Source organism: Phyllostomus hastatus, unplaced genomic scaffold (assembly GCF_019186645.2).
Source record: "Phyllostomus hastatus isolate PE091 unplaced genomic scaffold, TTU_PhHast_1.1 phas_scaffold_93, whole genome shotgun sequence".
Taxonomy (NCBI): Eukaryota; Metazoa; Chordata; class Mammalia; order Chiroptera; family Phyllostomidae; genus Phyllostomus; species Phyllostomus hastatus.
This window is the reverse complement of record NW_025334042.1, coordinates 40782256-40806474: the sequence shown is the minus strand read 5'-3', so window position 1 is coordinate 40806474 and position 24219 is coordinate 40782256. Positions and strand designations below refer to the sequence as shown.

The 24219-nt window shown below is 38.9% G+C and overlaps 1 protein-coding gene across 4 annotated transcripts in view; it reads left to right on the top strand.

Moving 5' to 3' along the window:
* Positions 1–24219, top strand: part of PLEKHA5 (pleckstrin homology domain containing A5) — a 201743-nt gene that overhangs the window by 72432 nt on the left and 105092 nt on the right. The window contains exon 1 of one of the 4 annotated variants that reach the window (XM_045829212.1): positions 8136–8240. The exons of the other annotated variants lie outside the window; for them this stretch is intronic. Within the exon in view, the coding sequence (XP_045685168.1) occupies positions 8236–8240 (5 nt within the window). The 5' untranslated portion in view covers positions 8136–8235. Of the gene's footprint in view, positions 1–8135; positions 8241–24219 lie in introns of those variants that run through there. 4 annotated transcript variants of the gene reach the window in all.

Below are 24219 nucleotides of genomic sequence, written 5' to 3'. Positions count from 1 at the left end.
TTGCCATTGTTAAAATTTTCAAACCCTTGCCTGTTGGCTATAATAGAGCAAGAATTTAGTTAACTCCTGAGAGCTAACTTGTCTTACTACCTTCAGAGGTGAATGTACCTCCTGCCAGCAGGACCTCCTTCCTTGCCCTTGTGTAGAGATGTCTGTCTCCTCCCCTCCACTGCCCTTTCAGGGTTGAGAACCTCTTTGCTCTAGTCATACTCCTCCTGGCAGGATTCAGCATAGTTGATCCTTGATACCTTTTCCCCTTGTCTTCACATACGCACAGGTTTCGTGCTGCTTTTCTGGCCACTCCTCTGCTGCCTCTTTTTTCTTCTGCTTCAGCCATACCGATCAGACTTATTTTGGAAGATCTCATTTATTCCTGTCTCTGAGCCTTAGCAGTGACCTTCCTTCCCTCTGCGTGGCTCTTTGAGCACAGCTCAGCTTTTGAACAAGGCTGACGATGACCCCATTTAACTCCATCACCCTGCCCACTCCTCCAGCTCCTGTACTTTGTTTTCCGTAGCACTCAGCCTTTCATCCTACTATCCAGTTTATTTATGTATTATGTTTATATGTCTTCTGTGATGGAGTGTAAGCTCTGTGAGGGCAAGGATCTGTCTTTCACACTAAGCACCTAGCACAGGGCCTGCCTGGCACGTGGTCAGCATTATTGATTAATGAGGCACATGTCATGTGATCTCTTTCAGATCATCGCACTCACTACCAAGGCTGTTTGCGGGCTGTGCGTCACTCATCTACAAATCTCTGTCTCCAGGCCAGGCCTTTTTCCATTTCTGCACTCACTGACCTCTCCATGCAGTGCCTACTAGACAAAATTAGAAAAGAAAAAAAAAAACTTTGTAACCATCCTTAACTTATCCCTTTCCTTCACTCACCTCCCTCCCCAACCTCCAGTCTGTCTGAAGGCCCTGTTGGTATTTCCTCCTTCCAAAAAGTAGCCCAAATCTCTCTGTCATACCTCCCATTAGTGCCACAATTATCTCACCCAAACAATTGTAATAGCCTCTTGCTGTTCTGCTGCTTCTACTTTTGACCCTCTACAGTCTGTTCTCCCCACTGCAGTGGGAGGCATCTTGTTAAAATGCAGAAACATCAGTCAGATCATACCACAGCCTTCCAGTGGCTTTCTGTAACTTGTAGAATACGTCCAAAGTCCCTCCTCTGGTTTACAAAGGCAAGGCTAGTTGACCTGCTACCTCTCAGACCTCATCTCTTCACTGTTTTCTCCTCGCTGCATCATGCTGTAAGCACGGCAGCCTTTCTTCTTCTGTTTGAATTTGCCTTAGAGCCCTTCCACTTACTGTCTACTCTTTCTGGATTTCTTTTCCCCCTGTTTCTATCATTGTTTGAGCCAGTGCTTACATGTCATCTCCTCGGCAATTTTCTTGACCACCCATTCACTCAGGGATTAGCCTGCCATAGTTCTTAGCATAACCCTTTCCCACTGTCTTACATATTCCCTGTGAGTTGCTTTTCTCCCACCACCAACCCCTGGCCCCCACCATGGAGTTGCAAGTGCCACGAGCACCTTTTTACAGCTGTAGCCCCATTGGTAGAAGAGTGTCTGGCACTTAGGCGTTGCTCAGTAAATCTTTGTGGAATGAATGAAAGAATGAACAAAGGATACAAATTGTTTTTGTTTTGTTTTGTCTTGGAGCAGAAAGCAGAGAATAGTCCTGCCTCACCCTCATTTTTTCTTTTCATTTGCAAAGTACAATATTTTTAAAAAATATTTTCCTCGCTATCTTTATTTAGAAGCAGAATTGTCATGTGTGTGCCTTTGTTTCTCTAGCAAAGCATGAAACAGTTTCAATGCCTCTGGTAAGGCATTGGCGGTTTGAGTGCCAAAATAATGCATGATTAGAGCTGTTCATTATCTTGTCACTTGCAAAATAGATGCTGAGGGTTTATCACTGCAGTAAAAGTCACTAGGATATTTAAGTTTATTTTATAAAAATATGTTGTAAAATTTGCAATTTTTTTCTGTCAGTAATGATTTTTTTTTTAGGATTTTATTTATTTTTAGAGAGAGGGGAAGAGAGGGAGAAACAGAAGGATAGAAACGTTGATGTGTGAGAGATACATGGATTGGTTACCTCTAACTGCTGGAGGCCTGGCCCACAACTAGGCATGTGCCTTGACTGAGAATCAAACTGGCGAATTGTGGATCACAGGCCAGCACTCAATCCACTGAGCCACACCAGCCAGGGCGACAGTAACAAATTTTGATGAAGAATTTATTTATTCCTTTGCTCAAGATTCTTGCAAGTAATATGCCCCATATTACTATTTCTTATTACTATTTCTTTTTTTAACTTTATTTTAATCATTGTTCAAGTACAGTTTTCTGTCCTTTACTCCCATCCCAGCCCACCTCCCTCCCATTCCCCCCCCCTCCCAGTTTTTGTCCATGTGTCCTTTATATATCTTCCTGTAAACCCTTCCCATTCTCCCCTGAAATACCCTCCCCTCTCCCCTCTGGTCACCGTCAGCCTGTTCTCTATTTCAGTGTCTTTGGCTATATTTTGCTTGTTTGTTTGTTTGTTTTGTTGTTTAGGTTCCTGTTAAAGTTGAGATCATATGGTATTTGTCTTTCACTGCCTGGCTTATTTCGCTTAGCATAATGCTTTCCAGCTCCATCCATGCTGTTGCAAAGGGTAGGAGCTCCTTTCTGCTGCAATAGAATTCCCTTGTGTAAATGTACCGTAGTTTTTTGACCCATTATTTTTCATTGTACACATCCAGAGGCCTACTTTCCTGCTGTATATTTGGGGGGAAAATACTAATTTTATTAGGTATTACAGTAAATTGAATATTTTTAAAAACCAAAGGGAATCTACTTTTTTCTTTGTTTTTTAAAATGCCCTGGGAAGATCTCTGAGTGAGAAAGCGGTAAAATAGAAATAGGGATTCTTTACCAATGAGTCGGTGCTTCGTGACTGAATGTCACTGTGTTGTACTGAGGCGTGTCAGTGGTTTGTCCCAAGGAGGGAAGTGGTGACAGAGGTGGCAGCAGCTGTTTCTAACTTGTGCTTTATTTCTCATCTTCAAGATCCTCTTCCTGGGGACTGGGGTGGAAGTTGGGACGGATTGTAAATGGGGGATGGGAGAGTTTTTCAAGGTGTTGGGAACGCTCCAAAACTTGATGTGGTTGTGGCTGTACAGCCTATGTAGTTATTAAATATCATCAAATTGTTTGCTTGCCGTATGCAGGTTTTATGAAGGTACATTTAACTTGAATAACACTAAACAAAAAAACTGCATTAATCCCCTTTACCTTGGGTTCCTTACTACTTGCTTATGAGTTCTTTTCACAAGTATTCTTCCCTCCTTTCCCACCTCTTCCCCCATTTCCTTAGCTATTAAAACCTTTCTCAGTAATTTTGCCTCTTTCATAAGCTCATTGCCCCTGAGATCACATTTAGATCGTGGGTTTTGGAGTCCAAAATCTGGATCCAGGGCCAACACTGATTAGCTGTGTGTTAACTGGGTAAGCCTCTGGGCATTGGGCTCCAAATGTGTAAAACAGGTAGAATAGTAATAGACTTTGTTGCATAGTGGTGTTGTTAATATTACATGAAACCCTGTATCTGAAACCTTCTGTAAGTGTCAGCTATTTTTATCGCCATTTTAAAAAGACTGAACAGGTGAGGCAGTATGGCGAGGTGGTGACGAACACAGATACTGGGGTATTTAAGTACAACTTAAATACCCTGCCTTTCTAGCTGTGTGAACTTAGGTAAGATGTAACAAAGCTCTTGGGCTCTATTTTCTCATCTTTATGGGAAATTTTAAATAGTTATCATACAAGGCTGTTGCAAAGGAAAAGGATATTTTCCACATAAAGTTTATATCACAGTGCATGACAGAAGCACTCAATAAATGTTTGTGGAGTCTTTCTTTAGGACTCAGTCCCATCTAAGTCTTTTGTAAGCCTATTTTTGACATTTGAATAGTATCAAAATGGTTCTCACAAGGGATGTAATGGCACCTGGTAAGCAGATCCATCAGCCGTTTTCATTCTGTCCTGGATGGTTGGCCACTTCCTTGAAGTTTCTCTCTCGGTTTCATTGATACTACTCCTCATGGGTGATTATTCTGACATTCTCATCTCCCTTCTCAGGCTCTTTATCTGGCTTCTGTTCTTCTCTGCCACAGAGGCTGGTACCCTCCATTGTCTCATTTGCTTCTCTTACTCTGTGAACTTGTATCTTTGGCCATCATACCTTTTTTGAACCCCAGATGTATTATTTCCTTCGGCCTGCCGTAGATATTACTAGGTGACTGTCAGCAACCAGAAGTCCGCCTGTTTGAAACTGAGCAGCCTCCTTTCCTGTTCCCTCTCCTTGTGCTGTACTCACACTTCACACTGCCTGAGGTGAGGCCCTGCCACCTGCCTCTTGCGCCAGTATTTTCCGGCTTGCTCAGTAGTCTCCCTGCACCCCGTTGCCTGAACCAGGACCCTCGTAGTTGCACTCTACTTTTCTGTCAGCACCGTATCCTATTAATTCCGTCTTAAATCTCCATGATTTATTATTCCCTCTCCAGTGTTTTCGTTATTCTACTGCTTCTCAGTCTCCCTCTCATTCTTATACTCTAATCAGTCCCCAGCCATTAATCTCCCTCCTCTCTGTTCATTTTGTACAAGTTGCCATTTGCATTTTATTTAAAAACATAAATAGGTCCGTGTCATTGCACTATTTAAAAATATTTAGTGTCTCTGAAATAACAGTGATAAATTTACTCATTTATGTATTCAGTAAATTCTAAGATTATACTTAAAAAGTCTTTAGTAAATTGTCTGTATTCCTCACCGGCTTCTTTCTGCTTTCATTCTTCTACCAGTCCTGCTCAGATACTTTCTGATCTGTGGATGACACAGAATTATTGTATTCTGAACAGCCATACTTCTTCCTTCCCTGTTCTTTCATGTTGTGTTTTGACTCTGTCTATCTCACCCTGCAAATTACTGAGTACCCGGAGCAGTGTCTCTTAGGAACCACGAAGTCGTGGGGAGCATCTTCATGTCTGGCCCTGCACGGAATGGTCAGATTGAAAGAGTCCTGGACCCTGAACACATGTGCTGTTTTTTTAGTTACCCAGATGATTGTGAGGTGAGCCTGCAGTAAAAGACAAAGGAGCAAATTGGAATGTAAGTTGTGTTATTCATTTCTGTTCTCCCATCTCCCATTCTCTCCCTGCAGTTAGGTGTGGGGTGGATGCTGTCCTTCCTTAGCATGTGTACACACAGTGGAACTGTGTCAGCTCACTTGTCATAGAAATAGGTTACGTTTTTCGTTGAATCTTTATAAATTCATTCACTCTTACCGGAGTAACATTGGGAACTATTTTAACAGGCTTTGTAGGTAGAAAAAATGTAAGCTAGTAAATTAAAGAATGAGTGATGAGAGATCAATATTTTTTAAATAAGACCTCTAATTAAAATCAAAGGGTAATTGTAATTAGCACAATGACCTCAATTTTAAACCACAATGCTACAGCTGAGTGTGTAAGAAAGGAAATTCAGGTTAAAGAGCAATTAAGTGATGTGGAAGAATTCGAAACCTGAATTAGAAAAAGGGGCCTCTGGTGCCAATGTGCTGGCATTAATGCCTCTTTTATCTCTTTTGTATCTGTCTTTCCAAAATTGAGTCCTTCATCCTGCTGTTTAACACACGACCCTCTTTTATTACCCAGGGTGTGAAATATTTCTTGCCATGTCTGCTTCCAGATTCCATCTCAGATTAATTATCTTCTCACTTCTTTTTCCTCTCTTCCCAGTGTTGACAGCCTTGACTTTCCAATATTTACACCGCCAGTGCCCCAGGTTCTCTGGTGCCCACACCTGTCCACAGGTCTTCTGCCATCCTCCTCCTCAGCCTCCTCTCTGGCTGCTGCTTCTCCCTTCCTTCTCCTTTCTGCGCCAGATCCTGAGTATTCATCTAGACATTTCAAAAAGTCCACCCCCTCTCAAAAGCTTTTCAGAATTCCCCTACCAGAATGCTTTCTTACTTCCCTGTACACTTTCCAGACCATTGAAGCACCTCCCTTTTGCCATGATAATCTTATATTTGTTATATGTACTTTCTCTTTTTTTTTGTAATTGATAGAGAAACACATGCCCTCACCAGGGATTGAACCCACAACCTTGGTGTATAGGATGATGGTCTGATCAACCAAGGTACTCAGCGAGGGCCTAGTTATGTGTACTCTTGCCTCATTATCTCTTAAGTTCTTTTAAAGACAGAGATAGTCCACCTTGTTTTTCTTCCTGCTGTGCATTGTGTTACACCACGCCTCATTTATAACATGTTCTCAATACATGTTTGTAGACCAGAAATGCAGTACATTTGTTTGTTTCCAGTGAAGAACTTTTCCTTTCTCATTCAGGGATTTACAGCTGTTTCTAGTATCCTAGGTAACCTACTCTTTCTTTGTACAGAATCCTCACCTTCACACATACAGCACACAAAACATAATGCGTATTCACACTTCGTGATACTCTGATGGCTCTCGGCATTTGCTCTTTATTGTGTGCTCCCTCTTTTCCGGGACTGCTTTTTCCTTTGTATCGCATGCAGTGTCCATCGCATGCATGGTCTGCATGCAGACCATGCAGTTATGCCTGTCTACCTAATGCTCACTGTCAGTAAGAGTGAGTTGCTTTGGTAGAATGCTAAAGAAAATAGTATGTTGGTAGTTTTCTTTAAACTTAACTCAAACCCCACCCCCAAAAAGTGTTGGAATTAAATGTGGTCCCATAAATGGTTTTCTGCAGTTTTTGAACAGATTTCTTTAACGTTTAGTTTTTTACAATCTCTGAACTTTTTAATGGTCTTGCCCCATTATCTATGAAAGACCAGTCTTAGCTGCTGCTATGGAATTTGTCTATTTTCTATGCCTTCTTGCTTTCCCAGGCCTTCTACACAAATTTTGGGGGAAAGGAGGGTAGGCAAGTGTACTGCTCACAAAGTGAGACATTTGTGTGGGGGGCAGATAGATATGCAGTTCATAATAGGAAAGTGACAGAAGTAATCAGGGAGGGTTTTGAAGAAAGGAAAAATCATGAATTATTATAAGGGTCCATTTAAAGATGGGTCGGCCCCCTCTGGCAACAGTTTGCTATCCCAAGCTTGTGTGTCTAGTATACAAATACTTCCTTTTTATGCTTGTCTGCCCAAAGTGAAAATGGGAAGTGGATTCATAAAACTTGTCCAGTGCTTTTGGTGGGGCTGTGTCTGCTGTGCTAATTTCTATTTCTAGAACGTTGAAGTGGTCACAGTGAGCAGAGGAGAAGCTTCTTGACTGCAAAACTATGTAGTATTGGCAACAACTAACCAGACAAATTAGTTATTTGTTGATGTAAACACACATATGTAAACTATGTAGTTGAAAATGCAAAAAAGAAAACTATTAAATCCTGTTTATAGCTTTAGCAACATTGGGGTAAGGTTTGTTGTCATATAAACATATAATCTATTATGTATAGTGCACAGGTAAGAAAAAATTCAATTGGTGAAGTTTAAAGATAGCACACATTTTTACTAAAAATACCAAACATTTCACTTTACTGATATTTACTAATATTTCCAAAGGAGAAATTAAAATACTGCTAGATAGTTTGCAGATGGTTTTACTTGGTAAATAGGCAAAAGAACAGAACAAGGGGTTAAAAAGTTAAATGTGAATGGCTTGTAGCTTATTTATTAGTGGTCAGATCTACTTTTGGGGATCACATCTTGGGTATCATGACATTTCCAGTTTATGCCAGCACTTTTTGGAATACTTATGTTGACATAGTGAAATATTGAAAGCTAAGAACTTGTTTTAATAAGTGCAGAAATAATCATTTCCAGTCACATCAAGTTAATGAACCATAGAAATCAGGAAGCTAAAAACAAATCAATTATCATTTGATGGTACCATGTAGTTTATTGCAGTTAATGATCTTCGATTGAATGTGCAGCTCTCTGAGTTGGTTTGGAAGTAGGCTATCACAAGCCAAGATGAAATACCAAGTCATTTAAATTAGACACCGAGCATGCTCATAGGAAGTACTTTTGGAGACTGCAGTGGAGTTCAGTTTTATTTTAGTTAGAAGAGCAGAAGAGAGATCATGGTGTGCCCTTTTGTCATCATTCTGTCAGAGAGCATGTAATTTGTCTTCGGGAACCAGATGCCTAAGACAAAGAGAAGAATCCAGGTTTCTAGCAAAAGGCTATGTGGTGAGTTGTTTAGCTGTTTTGTTCTACTTTATAATCCTTAGCAAGGCTATGTATGTCTTAACATCTGCTGCTTGTTTTATGCTAAACTGAAGCTTTATGTAGCAAGTAACTTGGCTGAGGTTGGGAAGAAATTGTTTCTGCCGTCCAGATCTTTCTTTTTAAATATTTTCAGAACATTTGTACATTTCTGAGGTGACAAGTTCATAAATTGCTATGCTGATACTCCTTCGTGTTCTTCACAAATTTCATTTGCTCACTGGTGCTGAATAATGCTGGCAGTATTATGTGCTTGCGGGAGTTCAGGATTTGCCTGTAGTTTGGCATTTTTGTTCCTGTATTTTAATGAATTTATAAATTTTTTATTTTATATTCCTACACTAAATCTTAAAAAGTAGTAGTGGTTAAGACCACTAGTATAAGAGCAAGAACTAGTGTTAGTATAAGAGCAAGAATTCTTTAAAGAAATTGAGAAGGGCATGTTGTAATATGTACATATTGTTCAAAAGTTGGCTCAAAAATAAGTTGGTTTTGTAACATAATTGGTCATTTAAAATACTCTAAAATCAAATGAGATTGATGATATATTTGTAAAATATGTTATGATTATTTGGCTTTCACATTTATAATCTGTTCTGTTTTTAGGTACTGAATTAGCTACAGAAATTTTTAGAGCACAATTATAGTATTGCTGTTAGGGGCTCTTACTACCCTTGAGCTCATATTATGGTGATTGCTAGGGAGATACGTTTTGTGATTATTTTTATCATCCAAAGCATGCATATCTTAGTATGAAATTAAAGGGGAGAAGACTTTGTATATTTTTTCCCATCTTGTATTCTCACAATATCAAGTGATATTTAAAATCTATACATACTTTATAATGAACATGATTTTTATTATATATTTACAATAGATAAACTTGGCAACCAAATCTTCAGGGTAATCTCCTGGAAATTAAAATTGCATACTCTGCTTGAGATAAATCCTTGTGTTTTTGGAGATTTGAAGGAAAAGCATAAAATTACCATATTTATTTCCTTGGGGGAAAATAGTGTTTGAAACAGGAAAGTCAGGTAGGGAATTTGAGGTATAGATGCTGCTTTAAAGAGTTCAGGAAAACTGATGGGGGTAGGGTGAGGAAGAATAGGAAGAGAAGACTAAAACCTTGGTGCTTTCAAATGCCAGGCAATTATGTGATGCTTTCCTGAAATATCTTTATTTTGTGAACTGCCCCCACTGTGCCATTTTCCTGGGTTGGCACATGTGAGGGAAGTGGGCGTTTATTTCAGCTTGTATATTTGTGGAAAGGGAGGGAGGGTTAGCAGTTAGAGATGAGGACTAGGTGACAATACTCAAGAAACCTATTCCCACTTCTAAATACTGACTCACTTGTGTGACCTTGGGCACCATGCACATTCTGTTTATTTCCCCTTCTTAAAAATACAATATTTTACCATGGTAAAAGGAGCCTCATTTATGGTTTCTAAAGTAGTAAGACTGTTTCTTGGCCTCTTGCAAAATTTATGAGGTGCCATAAGTCATTCACAGATAGCTACTGTGGGGAAAAGCAAGTATTGCTTTTATGGAATCTTATCAACTGCTTTTTTTTTTTTTTTTTTCATTAAAAATATTTTAAATGTTTAAGTCCTGTGTGTCTTTGAAACTAACTTACCAGAAATACATTTTCCATATATATTATGTAATTAAAAGATGATAGATTTTTAACTTTTCCCTCTGTATTTATTCTAGACTATGGATAATCATGAAATTTTATTGGCAAATTACAGTCTATACTGTTTTTCTCTCATGTATTTCATACTATTTATTTACCTCTAATTTTAGATCTTCACAGATCATTGATAGAAGGTAAATATTGCAAAATAATTATAATTATACTATAATTATGTAATGCAATACATATAGCTACAAAGGCTATATGTATTACAGTATATAAGTATATCAAAGTAACATGTTGCATACCTTAAATTTACCAATGTTATATGTCTAATATATCCAATTTAAAAGATAACCAGTGGGAGATCTATTGAAAAAAATATTGAGAAAAATGAAAAGAGGAATATGGAAAGAAAAATTAATCATGACAAGGATTCCTTTGCAAAATGCTTGTATATTTGTTCATTTCCAGATCATTAAGTTTGTCAGCTCACTTATTTAACGTAACATTAGCCAGTTGAGGAGCATTTATTTCCCAGCTTTTACGAAGTTCAATAATGCTTAAAGATTCCAAGATCTCTCTTGAAAATGGGGTCCATGTGGTCATTTAGGTTGGGGAGTAATGGGCCATGAGGGCTTGTTTATAGCAGAACTTCTTGACCTTTAACATCTTGTTCAGAACTTTATTCTAGAACTTAATTTTCTCTAGAACATGGTTTACTGTTGAGAAAAAAATCAATACATGATATTAAAACATTAGCAAACATTTTAATAATTCTGAATATGAACTCATATTGAAATACCTGGATAAGTGAAGGGAGAATTACGGGTTTGCTTATATCTCCCAGAAAATTGCCTCAATTCATTTGCCATTTTTCATTTAGAAGAACAGTCTTATAGTTAACAATGTAAATGGGATATAAAGCATATGATTAGATTTAAATATGGTAATAGTGACATGAGTTTAAATTAACAGCTCTGAAAACCCAAAATTCGGGAAGTATAAGCAGTGAAAATATATGCAAAGAATTTGGGACACATCATGTTCTTGTAGAGGTTTGATCATTCTTATAAGTTTCAATTCATCCTCTTCAAGTTACTCCTAGATTACTCCTGTAGAGAAACAGATTACTTTTAAAAGTCAGGTTTATAATGGGCAGTGTGATTGCTTGTTTATAATCTGGTAGGCCTGTGATCCAGCTTTAGCCTCTTATGTGTCAATTCTGTGTTTTCAGTAGTGTGACCTAGTAGAGAGTTTGTCCCTCCCAGTGCAGTCGGAGCCTAACACTAAATGCGCAGTTTTGTGCTGAAGAAATTAAGAGTTGTTTTATTGGCAAAGTGCTAAGCAAGGAGACTGGAAAGCTCTATAGCTTAAAACCCAGATTCCCTGATGTTTAATAATTGGGGCTTTTAAGGGCAAAAATCACAAATAATCATGAGTAAGGGATGAACAGTGTTATGGGCTCTGTTGATTGGTTAGTTCTTATGCAAGCTTAACAATCAGAGAAATACTCAGCTCTTGGCAGCATTCTTTTTGGATCTTTGTGACTATCGCCAGGTGGTCTCTGGTTTAACAAACTGCATTCTTCTGCTATCTTAAGCAGAGTGTACCTTCTGAACCTAGCTTTACAGGCAGGCCTACAGGCCTGAGGACGTGACAGCATTCCAGCGGATCTGTGACTCTTAAGGGCTAATTTAATAATTTTAACTAAAAGTTAAATTCTAATATATTTAGTCTATTATGATTTGTGCTTTTAGTAGTAAACAGAGATATCAATATATATCTTCTATACTTATGAGAATTGACTTTTGTATAAAGAGCCCAGCATGATGTCAGCCACAAAGTAGGTGTTTGATAAATGTATGTCTCCTTAATTCCCTTTCCAAATAATTACGTGTTTTCTGTATTCAAATTTCTTTTAATTTTATTTTTCAAAATTCTATTTGAAATACCAGACTCAGGAGGTATACTGCTTTATAAATAATAATAACTTAGAATCTCTTTATAATAATAGATTAGGCCAGAATGCATGAATGATGAAATGTTGAAAGACTCTCAGTTGCATAGCCAGCTTCTATAAATAGAATAATAGTTAAATACTCATACGTTCCAGCTGTTTTGGGCCTGGTAGACAACCTGGTGAATATTTTGGCTAAAGAAACACTTCAAATTTGTTCTTATTACTATACAAGCAATTTTAAATAAATAAAATCACATTTAGTGAAGTATGAACTCTTAAATTAGTAGAAACTTAACAGTGCCTACCACAATTGGTACCCACTAAATGTTTAGTAATTACATTTTTCTTTTCATGTTTTTCAATCCATATCTGAATAAAATTATTGAAGAGCTTACATTTTTGTTTCTTTGTTCTCTATATTTGTGAAGATTGCTGTTCTTTAAAAACAAAACCCTTTTCATACTTTGAAAATTACTGTATAAAAAACATTTAAATTATTAGATTCCATTGTATAATCTCCATAGTAACTGATAATGTGAGTAATGGGGACACGAACATTTGATGAAATCTGGCCCCAATCAGGGCTTGAACGAACGGTGCGTGGTTGGCATTGGAAAAACCCCTCAAATACTGCCTTTTGGCCCATTGCTGTTGCGTGTTATCTTTTCTCACTGGAGAACAGTTTTTCATTGCTTTTAGAGAGAGAGGAAGGGAGGGAGAAAGAGAAACATCAATGCGAGAGAGAAACATCAAGTGGTTGCCTCCTGCAAGCACCACAGCCAGGGACAGGACACACAACCCCACAACCCTTTGGGGTATGGGATAATGCTCCGACCAGCTAGGGCCACACTGGCCAGGGCCCAAGACTGGCTTTCAAGATCAGGTAGCTAACTTGATATAAAGCTACTTTATTTTAATATGAGATCTCAGGGGTATAAATGATTTAGGATGGGTACCTCAAAAGTGTATGCAGTTGTTTCCCCCTTATCCACAGGAGTACGTTCCAAGACCCCCATGGACGTCAGAAACCATGGATAGTACCAAACCCCATTTTCAGTATACTTTTTCTATCCATACACACCTATGATTAATTATAAGTTTGACACTATAAGACTAATAACAATAACTAATAATAAAATAGAACAGTTATAACAATTACTTGGATAAAATGTATGTGAATATAGTTCTGTCTTTTTCTCTCAAAAATGTCTTTTACTATACTCACCTTCTCATTGAAAGTAGGTATTTTACGGCTTTTCTTTGGTGTATCCACATTGCCAGCATTGCTACTCTTGTGCTTAGGTCGTGAAGCAAAGTAAGGGTTACTTGGACACGTCTGCGATACCTTGGCAGGCAATCTTACAGCTCGTCTGCTATCTAGCACTCATCTTTGGGTTATTTTTTCCAGTTCAGATGAACTGTCATGGAATTTTTCCCCCCTTTGACTGTCAGAAAGTATGTTTTGAATATAAGCAAAATTTTCCTTGGGACTATACTTTTAAGAATAAATCTCTGAAATTACAGTTTAAATCAATAAGAAGCTATGATTTGTCTACTAAAAGTGATTTGGTAAGTATTTCAGAAACATTATCTTTCCTTTGAGGACAAGTCGCGTATGGCAAGAAAGGGAGAGTTGCAGCAGTTAACAACTAACCAGCAAAATCCATCTAGGATATGAATATCTTAATCCTAGGAAATAGTGCAAATATCATTCCATGTAAAGTAGAAATTGTAGGGCCAAGGATGTGAATGAAACTTAATTGCATATCTGTTTTCTGGTTAGTCAGAGACCTCATTTTCACTTCCTTTTCCCCACTTCCCTAAAGAGTGTATAAGGAAGCAAGAATTTATTTTTATTATCAAAGGGTTGATTATAGATTTTAACAATGGCATTTGATAGTTACTGATGCAATTCTCGACATTAACATGACTCTTAGTACATTGCATGTTTTCTGGCACTTACGGAGGAAGATTATGTTGTACACTTTTTAATAAAGATTATAAAGTATATTGTAAAATATTGCAGACATACAAAGGGTAGGAATGAGAACACCCATACATACTCACTGTCCAGTGTAAGACAAAACAAATTGCGAGTATGTTTTAAAATAAGAACCATTTATCACTGTGTTGCACATTTCAGTTATTTTTAGGTAGCTGAGGAGTGATTTAATATTAAATATCTAACTCCCACTTATTTGTATCATATTTCTAAGTAATTTTAAGAGAAGATATATTCAGGTAATATTTTTCTTTGTATACAGTTGTTCTTAAGAGCAATAGAAGCTGTGTGATCTTGATTGGGTAACTGAGATGGTGACTTGGGTTATTGTCAGGGCTAAGATAGAAAGAATCTAGCTGTAGGGGTCGTTTTTGTACCTAACTTAACTAGACTGACTATAAACAAAAGAAGATAGTAGGGAGTTACCCCCTGACCCTTTGTTCTTGGTCGTACAGGGTTAAGCCCCACCCCCTCCCTGCCCACTGTGCACAGAGATGACGTCCTAATTTGTGGAACCCGTTACCTTACGTGGCAAAGAGTTTGTAGGCATGATTAAGCTAAGGACCTTGAGATGGGAGATTATCCTTGATCCTGGGCCTGGAGACTAAATACAGTCGCAAGTGTCTTTTATCAGGGTAGCCGGGCAGGGAGAGATTGCGAGCACTAGAGGAGAAGGTGATGTGACTGCAGAGGCAGAGGTGGGGTGATGGAGCCACAGGCCAAGGGATGCCAGGAGCCACCAGGGGTTGGAGGGATCGTGACCAGACCAGCCAATGCCTTGATTTCAGTCCAGCGAAATGGATTTATGGCCTCCAGGACTGTGAGAGAATCCATTTCTGTTGTTTTAAGAGAGAGGGATGTGTGGTAACTTTCTACAGTAGTCCCGGGAAACCAGTACAGCCCCACAGTACCGACTTATGGGGACCTTCACCTTCCACCTTTGTCACATCAACCTTCACAGCTCTGTCAGGCTGCACACAGTTACTTCTGTCACACTACCAGAGTGTGTACTGATACTGCATTGCAGAGGAAGGCCTGTACCAGGCACCCAGAGCCTTGGATAATATTCATTCTTCTTAGCCATGAGACTTGGAGACATTCTCTGTAAATATCTGCCTCGTTCTAAAAAGAGTTTAAGAAAACTTGCTTACATATTTGAAGACAACATGGGGGAGAGACCATTAATGTAAAACAAGAAAGAGGAAGCATAGAAAAACAAGAAGTCAGGAGAGACTTTGAATAAATCAAATCACTTTACCTCTGCAGGCATTTGATTCTTGACCTCAGAAACAGGCCTATCTGTTATTACCAGTCCACTTGAGAATTAGGTTGAAAATTACAAAATGCTGCTCACATTAACTGAAGTTGTTTGTAATGGCCATTTCCATTACCACAGTGTTTGCTAAGTGAATTTCTGGAAGAGATGGAGTTCTTTTTTTTCTCTTTAATACAAAAAAAATTGCAGGTCATTTATCTGATCAGAGACTTGTATCTAGAATGTTTTTTAAAAATTCCTACAACTTAGTAATAAAAAGACATGGAACCTAAATTTTTAAATGGGCAAAATATCTGAATAAGCGCTTTGCCAAAGAAGATTAAGTATCTGAAAAGGTCTCCAGAGATGGGTGGCATCCGTCGGGGGCACGTGCTGAGGACAGGGAGAAGTGCACAGAATGTGAGGTGGCATGGGAGGGCGAGGTTCCTCCTGCCCGAGGATCTGAGAGTGTGGGTGGCTTCCCAGAGCAGATGATGTCTGTGTTGGGTTTTGAAGGATGATTAAGAATTTCCTGAGCAGGGGTGGGTAACACTAGACAGTGAAGAGCAAGACCTAAAGCTCTCTTCAAGGAACAGTTACTTATTTTAGTGCTGCTGGAGTGTTGGGTGTGAGGTGCTTGGGGACAGGGAGCGTAGGCAAGTAATGAAAACAGCTCAAAGGAGCATTAAGTGCTGATTGCTTGCTAGCATTTGGATTATATCTGAGATGAGAAATTTAGGATGTAAACAGGTTTAACCAGGGATAAAAAGGTTCAGCCATGTGGAATTTGAAATATGGACAGGATATTCCTTTTGTTGAGAGAGTAGAAATGAGAGCTCTAGGTCCCTGCAGAGCAAGAAAAAAAAATAATAGGGCAAAAGAAACAGATTAGAATGTATAGGTGAATTGAAACACCAATATTACTATTAAATCATAACAGGAGTTATTAAATAAGGACTGAATTAAATTACGTAAAGATGAAAGGTATAAATGAAAGAGCATTGAAGAATAGAACCTTAAAGGAACCACACATCTAGGTGAGAGGCAGAGGAAGCCTAGAAGAAATGGTGAGCCGGAGAGAACTAGAGTCAGCTTAGGGAAACCAAGAGAGAGGAGCCTCACTGTTGGGTGCTGCCTATCAGTCTTGGGAGATGAGGACCCCTTAGACATGTCATGTGTCTTTTAGGAAGACATCAGTGACCGTCACTGAGGGAGTGTGGAGGACAGAAGTCATTTTACAGTTAGTGGAGGAGCAAAGGGGATGGGACGGTGTACAAACAACCAGTGGGAGCTAGTCTTTGGGCCAAGAAGAAAAAGAAACGAATTCACAAGATACATCAAAGAAAGGGAATGAAGTTTTTCAACTGATATCAGGATCCCAGTACAGAGGATATTGAAGATGTAGGAACGAGGAGAACCAATTGTTACAACAAGGTCCTAGGGAAACTGGGAAGAAGACAGATCAGAGAGAGCAGAGTGGAGGGAGGGCAGGCACCTCAACTTCTTGAAGACTTGAAGGCATAAGCTTAAACTACTGTTAAGGTTTGAGCTGTAGGGTGACAAAAGTTTACTTGGGGGCACTGCAGGGATTGGATAGGTGGCTTGAGGACAGGGACAAAAATTTTTAAATAGCTGGTGAAAGGAGAATGAAGGCAAATTAAAGTTGCTTGCCAAGTGATACTAAGAAGTCATCTGAAGCTGGAAACCAGGAATTATTTATCACATCAGTCTGCGTGGGTAGATGCTGGTTTTCATTTAAAAGCCAGTGTATTTTTCTCCCTTCCTTTCTCTCTCTCTCTTTCTCTCCAGAATTTTTTTGCTTACTAAAAACTATTTTTTCTTTTGCAGTACTTGGAATCTTTGTCCATTTATGCTTGTTAAGGTTAGCCAATTTTTTATGTTAAATATAAAACTATGTAATGAACTATAAATAGTGCAGAAGCTGTAACAGAATCCAGACATTGAGCAACTGTTTATGGAGTGTTTAATGCTCTCCACCCTGCAGGGACCACCAAGGTGATACGATTCTGACATGGTATCAGCTGAGATTTAGCCACGTGTGTGGGTTGCATATCAGTAATTTAGGTGACACCACCCTAACCCACTTCAAGTTACATTTAAAACGCTTTAAAAGCATACTTGTACTTGAAACCATATGTTCATATTCTTCTGAAAAATGTCACAATAAGCCATATAAAGGACCAGTCCTAACCTCCGAGACCCACTTTAAAAATGTATTTAGCAATTTTAAAGAACTCCCAAATTATGTAGCAGGTTTAAAGAAATCCATTCTGTCCAACCGGTGCTGAAGAGCTGGGCCCATCTAGCCAATCTCAGTGTAGCTCAAGGAAGTGCCTGGTTTTGGTGTTCTGTCTAAATCTGTATCTCCAAAGGTAAAGTGTTAATTTTAACAATTCATTAGTCACCATCTTATAAATAAGCTATATTAGAAAAGATTGTATAATACTGATCTTGGTATGAACTAGATTTATTTATGTTGTTTTTGTAGAAATCTCAAGAAAGGGGAAGACAACATGGTCTGCTGCTCTAAGCCAGTATATGTTTTTATGGCAGCCCCTGCCCCATCTCAAAAATAGATGGGATATGTGTGCATTTTCCAATCATTTATGCAATAACTATGCTATTGTGTGCTCCATAAACACCTACTCTAGGTAAAGCCCTAGTCTAAACACCAGGGGGGATGATGGTAAATGAGAGAATAATGCATTTGGAATGCAGTTTACTCCAGGAAAGACAAGGAAAGCTTGAGTGAAGTGGTAGATTATCCAGAATTACAGGGTGTTTAGGCACCAAAGAGGTTGATGAAAAGGCTAGACATGTATAGGATGAAATAGGATGTGTTAACATAGGGCACATTCGTGCTCATGCATTTTAGCTGATCGATGCTGTTGTTGCTGTCATATCTATTGTGGGAAAAGATGGGGACTGAGATCAGAATCGTGGAGACATGCCTGTCCTTAAGGGACGAGAATAACAGCATATATAGCACAAGAAGAAAGTCAGAAAAGTAGTGCAGAGAGCTGGGGTCAGAGCTCAGGAGAATTCACTGTCATGGAAGCCAAGGATGTTAAGATTTCCAGTTGTCAAAAGCCGCTCAGACATCACAGGGACGAGAACGAAACAGAGGCCATTGATGTAGCAATTATGAGACTATCGATTGACCTTTGAGAAAGCAGTTTAGTCGCATGATTGGGGCAGGCCTCTGGAGAGGTTTTGGCAGAAGTAGAAAGATGAAAGAACCGAGGGTGGAGTGCTTTTTACTTTTGAGAAACCAATAATGTTTGCAAGCTTTAGGTAAAATTAAATGAATTATATTTATTTGTCTACTGATGCATTACAGTAGACAAATAAATATTATCCCAACATGTAGTGATTAAAACAACAATAAACATTTCTGTGGATAAGGAATTTGTTACAGGTTAGCTGGATGGTGCTGGCTCAGGATCATTTGGGTGCATCTTGGAGACTGATTCCAACAGTTGGTTAGTGATTAATTGAGAAGGCACATGTCAGGTGATTTCAGCCACCTCAGTAAATCAGGAAATAACATTACCTGCTGAGACTTGAGAGACGTGAGACTAGTAAAGCAGCCTCTTTGGGAACTGCACTTGAATTACAGAGGAATGGGATTGTCCAGTAACATCGTTTGAGATGCATCAGACACAGCTCCACAGAGTTTTAACTGAGATTACTGGTCATTTTTTTTTTTTTTGCTCAAAATGTTTACTCCTGTGGTGTCACACAATAAAACTGAGTTGTTTTCACCTAAATCCCAGCCCTTTAGTTGTTGGGTTTTTGTTTGTTTGTTTGTTTGTTTGTTTTTAAGTAACCAAATAGTATTTAATCTATTTGTGAAGAATGCTTGTCCTGGCCAGTCTGGCTTGGTTGATTGGAGCCTCAACTTATAAACTGGAAAGGTCCCGGGTTTGATTCCCAGTCAGGGCACATGCCTGAGTTAGGGGTTCCCTCCCAGTCGGGGCACCTGAGAGGCAACTCATGGATGTTTCTCCCTCACGTGGATGGTTCTCTCCCTCCCTTCCACTCTCTGTAAAATCAATAAGCATTTCTTTGAATGAGGATTAAAAAGAGAGAATGCTACAGGATGAGGATTTAAGTGCTAAACACCAAAATATTTTTTTTTACTTTTTTAATTTTTTGTTTAAATGTTTAAAATTTTGTTTAAATGTTTAATTTTTAAAATGAGATAAAGTTGACACATAACACCGTGCAAGATTAAGGTGCACTTAGTAATTTGTTCGGGTGGTTACGAAGGGGGGCATTACAAATGGGAGCAGTAGAAGCAGTGTTCTTTCTGGTCAGGACAGACAGTATTAAATAGCAGTTAATAAATACATACTCAGGCTAAAGGCTTTTTCTTCTCAAAATAATTCACACAAAGAGAAAGTGAAAGAAGCTTTTTCAAATGATTTTTTAAAGGTTTTATTTACTTATTTTTAGAGAGAAGGGAAGGGAGGGAGAAAGGGAGAAAAGCATCAGTGTGTGGTGGCCTCTCGCGTGGCTCCCACTGGGGACTTGGTCCGCAACCCGGGCATGTGCCCTGGCTGAGAATCGAACTGGCGATCTTTGGGTTCACAGGCCAGCGCTGAATCCCCTGAGCTACACCAGCCAAGGCCGATTTTTTTACTTCTGGTTGAATGCTTCTATCACATTGACTCATTGAATGCAGTTATAATGTCTACAGAAAATAGAGAAGTTGATTTTCTTTAAATTGTTATTAACCACATCTCCAAATAAAATGCCCAACACTAATTAAGAAAACTTATCAGTTAACTGATTTGCAGTCTGTGTGTATCATCAAGCTTAACTGAGATGTGAAAGTGAACAGAAATGTTTGCCAAAACTGTGTCATTTACATGGCTCTTGTTTTAAACAGGACAAGTCTAGATCTTGTAGAAAGCCAGAATGTGGTCAGAATTTATAGGAGCCTGTTAAGAAATATCTGTGGTACACTGTTTCTATAACATGTACCTTGACTTCTTTAATCATTGCTCCATAAGTTTGGGACATTTGGATTGTTCAGTTATGTGCTACTTTAAAAAAGAAAAAACCAGAGACTCAAGTAGTTTGCTGTTGGTTCCACATTTGGTATAGATTTGTAATCTTTTCTCTAAAAATATTACCTTCATTTAAACTGTCTTTACTTGACATTTTAAAAAAACAATTAAAATAATGTGCAAAAGCTCTTACCAGACACCGCACCATAAAAACTATACAGATGGCTGATGAGGACAAGAAAAGATGCTCCAATATTCGTCGTTGGGGAACCACAAATTAAATTAACAGTGAGATACCACTATATACTTAATGGAGTGGTTGAAATCCAGAAAAACTGTCCATACCATTTGCTGGCAATATTGTGGAGCAACAGGAGCCCACATTCATTGCTGGTGGAGATACAAAATTGGTGGATCGTTTGACATTCTCTTATAAAGCTAAACATAGTCTTAACCATACGATCCTGCAGTCACGACCCTTGGTATGTACCCGAATGAGTTGACAACTTATGTCCACACAAGAACCTGCACATGAATGTTTGTAGGAGACTTATTCATAATTGCCAAAACTAGAAGCAGCCAAAATGATATCCTTTAATGGGTGAATGGATAAACGAACTATGGAACATTCACATAATGGAATATTATTCAGCAGTAAAAAGCTACAGATGGGTATTACATGCACGTTGCTAAATGAAAGAAGCCAGTCTAAAAAGTCTACGTTGTGTAGAGTTCCCATAGACATTCTGGAATAGGCATTCCGTCCCAGGATGGAATGCAGACTGTGACAAAAGGATGTAATACAGATTTTTTGACATCACCTTCCATGAGGACATGGGGCAAAAGGTGTTTACCTAAGTAGCTTTGGAAATGAAGGAGTCCATAAAGCTAGAGAGAGTGTAAAGACGTTGTACAATAAGCACGTGAGTAAGGTCATCGAAAGCAGGGGAACTCTGAAAGACTCACAGCCAAGAGGGGTCCTAGCCTAATTTTGATTCCTGCATCTGAAATGTAGCTCAGTGCCTTCTCCCCACATCCACTGGATCCTGGAACTAAAGGTCTGCTCTGCTTTTTCCTCTGGGACTTGATTCTAAGTTGGCACACAATGCTTCTGGCACTTGAGATTACACAGGTAATAAAAATGATACCACAACTGCCACCTGGTGGACAGTGATCATAAAATGCCATGAGCTGTGAGAAGCCTCCCAATTTCAGAGCTGTTAAAATGGTCGTTTTTTTTTTTTTTAAGTGTTTCTTAGAATAAGTGGAATAGGGTACACCCCAAGCATGTTCGTGTACTTGTTCTTACTTTGAAATAGTGTGCTCCTCCTTTTTGAGCACTAACAGCTCATTTGGGAAATCAGACTCATCTGCAGCCATGGTTGTTTATTTTGTTAGATTTAATAGTCCTTTTTTTTTTAACATAAGTTTTAATTTGGCATTTCTCAAAGCTTGGTACATATGTCACTGGTTGTATATAAGATGATTTTTAGGTGTGTTGTAAGCTGAGATGAGCCAGTTTGGGTGTTCGGCTTTGTGGCCCATACTCTTCTTGCACTCAGCCTTGCTACCAGTTATGTTAGTGCGTGACAGCAAGTCTGAGACAGCATTCTGCCACACACCGTATTACTGAGTAGTGAGTAGGTACTGAGGCGGTACAGAAACAGTCATTCAGCCTATTTTTGTAAGAATAGTGAAGTCCTTCCCTGCTTTGTGTCCTTTCTTTAGGCATCCTAATAAGCACCTTACACGAAATACTCTGACAAGGAGATATTCTGACAGGGAGATCAGCTGCCTTAGCAGGTTCAGGCATCAGAGTCCTTCCCCAGGAGGAACAAAGCACCCGATGGAATTCTGTAATGAGTCACTATCCCAAAGACGCTTGCCTGCTGGGGTAGCCGCGTTTTTTCCCCATTTATGCAAGGGCCTCCTAGCCATCCACATGCTCCGAATATTTCTCATTTCACCATGAAAAATATTTTCAACATCTTTTATGCTAATGAGCCCTCTGATACAGGTTTAGATAGTGATACTTGATGTACTTGTGCGATGATCTTAGTTGCCTTGAAGGGGGATCGCTGATAGGATATTAACGTATTAACCAACTACTGTTTGCCATTCTTTATATTGAAGAATTTTAAAGTTAATGACAGTGTAACTAGGTAGTATGTGAATAAAATGTTCTGGTTTTAGTATTTATTATGTGTTAGGTAATACGGCTAGTGGATAACAACAGATTTTATAGGTACTGCTTAGGATGAGGCTACGTTGCCTTTTTAAAAATAAAATAACTCTCAAATACTATTAATCGCACATGTGATTCTCCCTCCTACATGGCATCATCTCAGATATGGCCAGGACTGATGGGAGTTGAGACTGGGATTTAAATGAATAGCTTTTCGGGAGTCATTCATATTAACTTCTTTTATCACTTCCCTCTATTATAATCAGACGGTGCTTTATTTGGTAGATAAGCTAGATCTACCTTTGGACTAAATTCTTGATAAGACATCATCCCAAGGAAAATACCTACCTTCTTGATAAACAAATAGTGTCATGCAAAGTTTTTTTTTTTAATTTGTTGCACGTAAATTTAAATGCTCCTCAGTTTTAGAGAGTTTTAAAAAATATTCCTAAGTAAATATAATTGACATGCAGTTTTAGGCAGTCTACCTCAATGAGTGTTTCCACTTAAAGCATTTTCAGTAATTATCAGCCACTATTCTCATATCATAAAATTAATATGATAAAACAAAATACATGGCTTCACATATATATATATATGGACGTTCTAAAAGTGTTCATGTCATTAACCTGTAGACCGTCCGTGCTCTGTGTTTTACAAATTTCATAAATGCACTAGAACCTGTCAGAATCAGAGTAACCTCTCCCTTGGCTGCAGTGCGGCAGCAGTTTCGGGACAGTGAGGGACAGGCACCAGTGGAAAGGGCTTCGCATTCCCTTTATGCCACACTCTGAATGCCTCGCGGCACCTGGCTGTTGCCTGAACTGCTCACTCCAGCCTTTTTCTCAGTGAGAATCTCAGTATCTAAACACTTGGGGGCCCCAGAACTGCTTGTGGTTGTTTCATCTTTGTGGAGACACAATGCCTGCCCCAAGCCACAGCCAGCTCCCATGGCACAGGGGAGGAGTATGCAGCTCCTGGGCAGAAATTCTGGAGCAATGCTAGAACTTGCTTACCATGTCTATAACATTTGCAAACAAGTAAATATCTAGACAGAGATGGGGTTTTAGTTACGGAATTTGTGGAGTTTTAATGTAAACTTTCGTGCAGAATTACAGGTGTTGGTTGTTTTCCTTGGTTCCTTGTCCTGTATGGTCTGCCTTCTGGGAAGGACCACTCTCAGACTTGTAGGACCTCTCTTTAGAACAACGGCCGTAGGAAACAGTCTGTTATGTCATCTGCTTTTGAGAACCAAAAAAAGCCTTCTACAGTAATGTCAGAGGGTCCTAACCATCCAAGGGATTTCCCCAAGGCTCTCTCCTTAACAGCAAACAATTAGGGTCTGTCATTTGTGGTTTAGATAAGAATGCTGTTGTAGTTCTCCTTCTCCTGAACAAGCTGGGTGGGAAATTCTGTTTGCAGTGTGCATCTGAATTTCAGCATGTAAGCTTATATTTTAAGTCTTAGAATCCTGCATATAATGAAGAAGATCCCAGATTATGTCCAGTCAAAGGAAGAATTATAGAATAGTCGACTGTATTAAAGCAAGTTGAAGTACTACTTACTACTGACCAGGGTTGGTTAAATTGCAAAGCGCATCGTCAGATCTTTACACATTTCATATTACAGTTTCACTGGTTATTTTTTCATTGCTGTAAAATTCATATAGCATAAAATTTGCCATTGTAAGGTACCGTTTAGTGACAGTACATCAACAGTGATGGGCAACTACCCCCTCTTGTAGTACAAAATATTTTCGTCACCCCAAATGTAAACTATATGCCCACTTTGCAAGCAGTCACTCCCAGGTTCTCCCTTCCCCACAGCCGCTGGCAGCCATTAGTCTGCTTTCTGTCTTTGTGGATT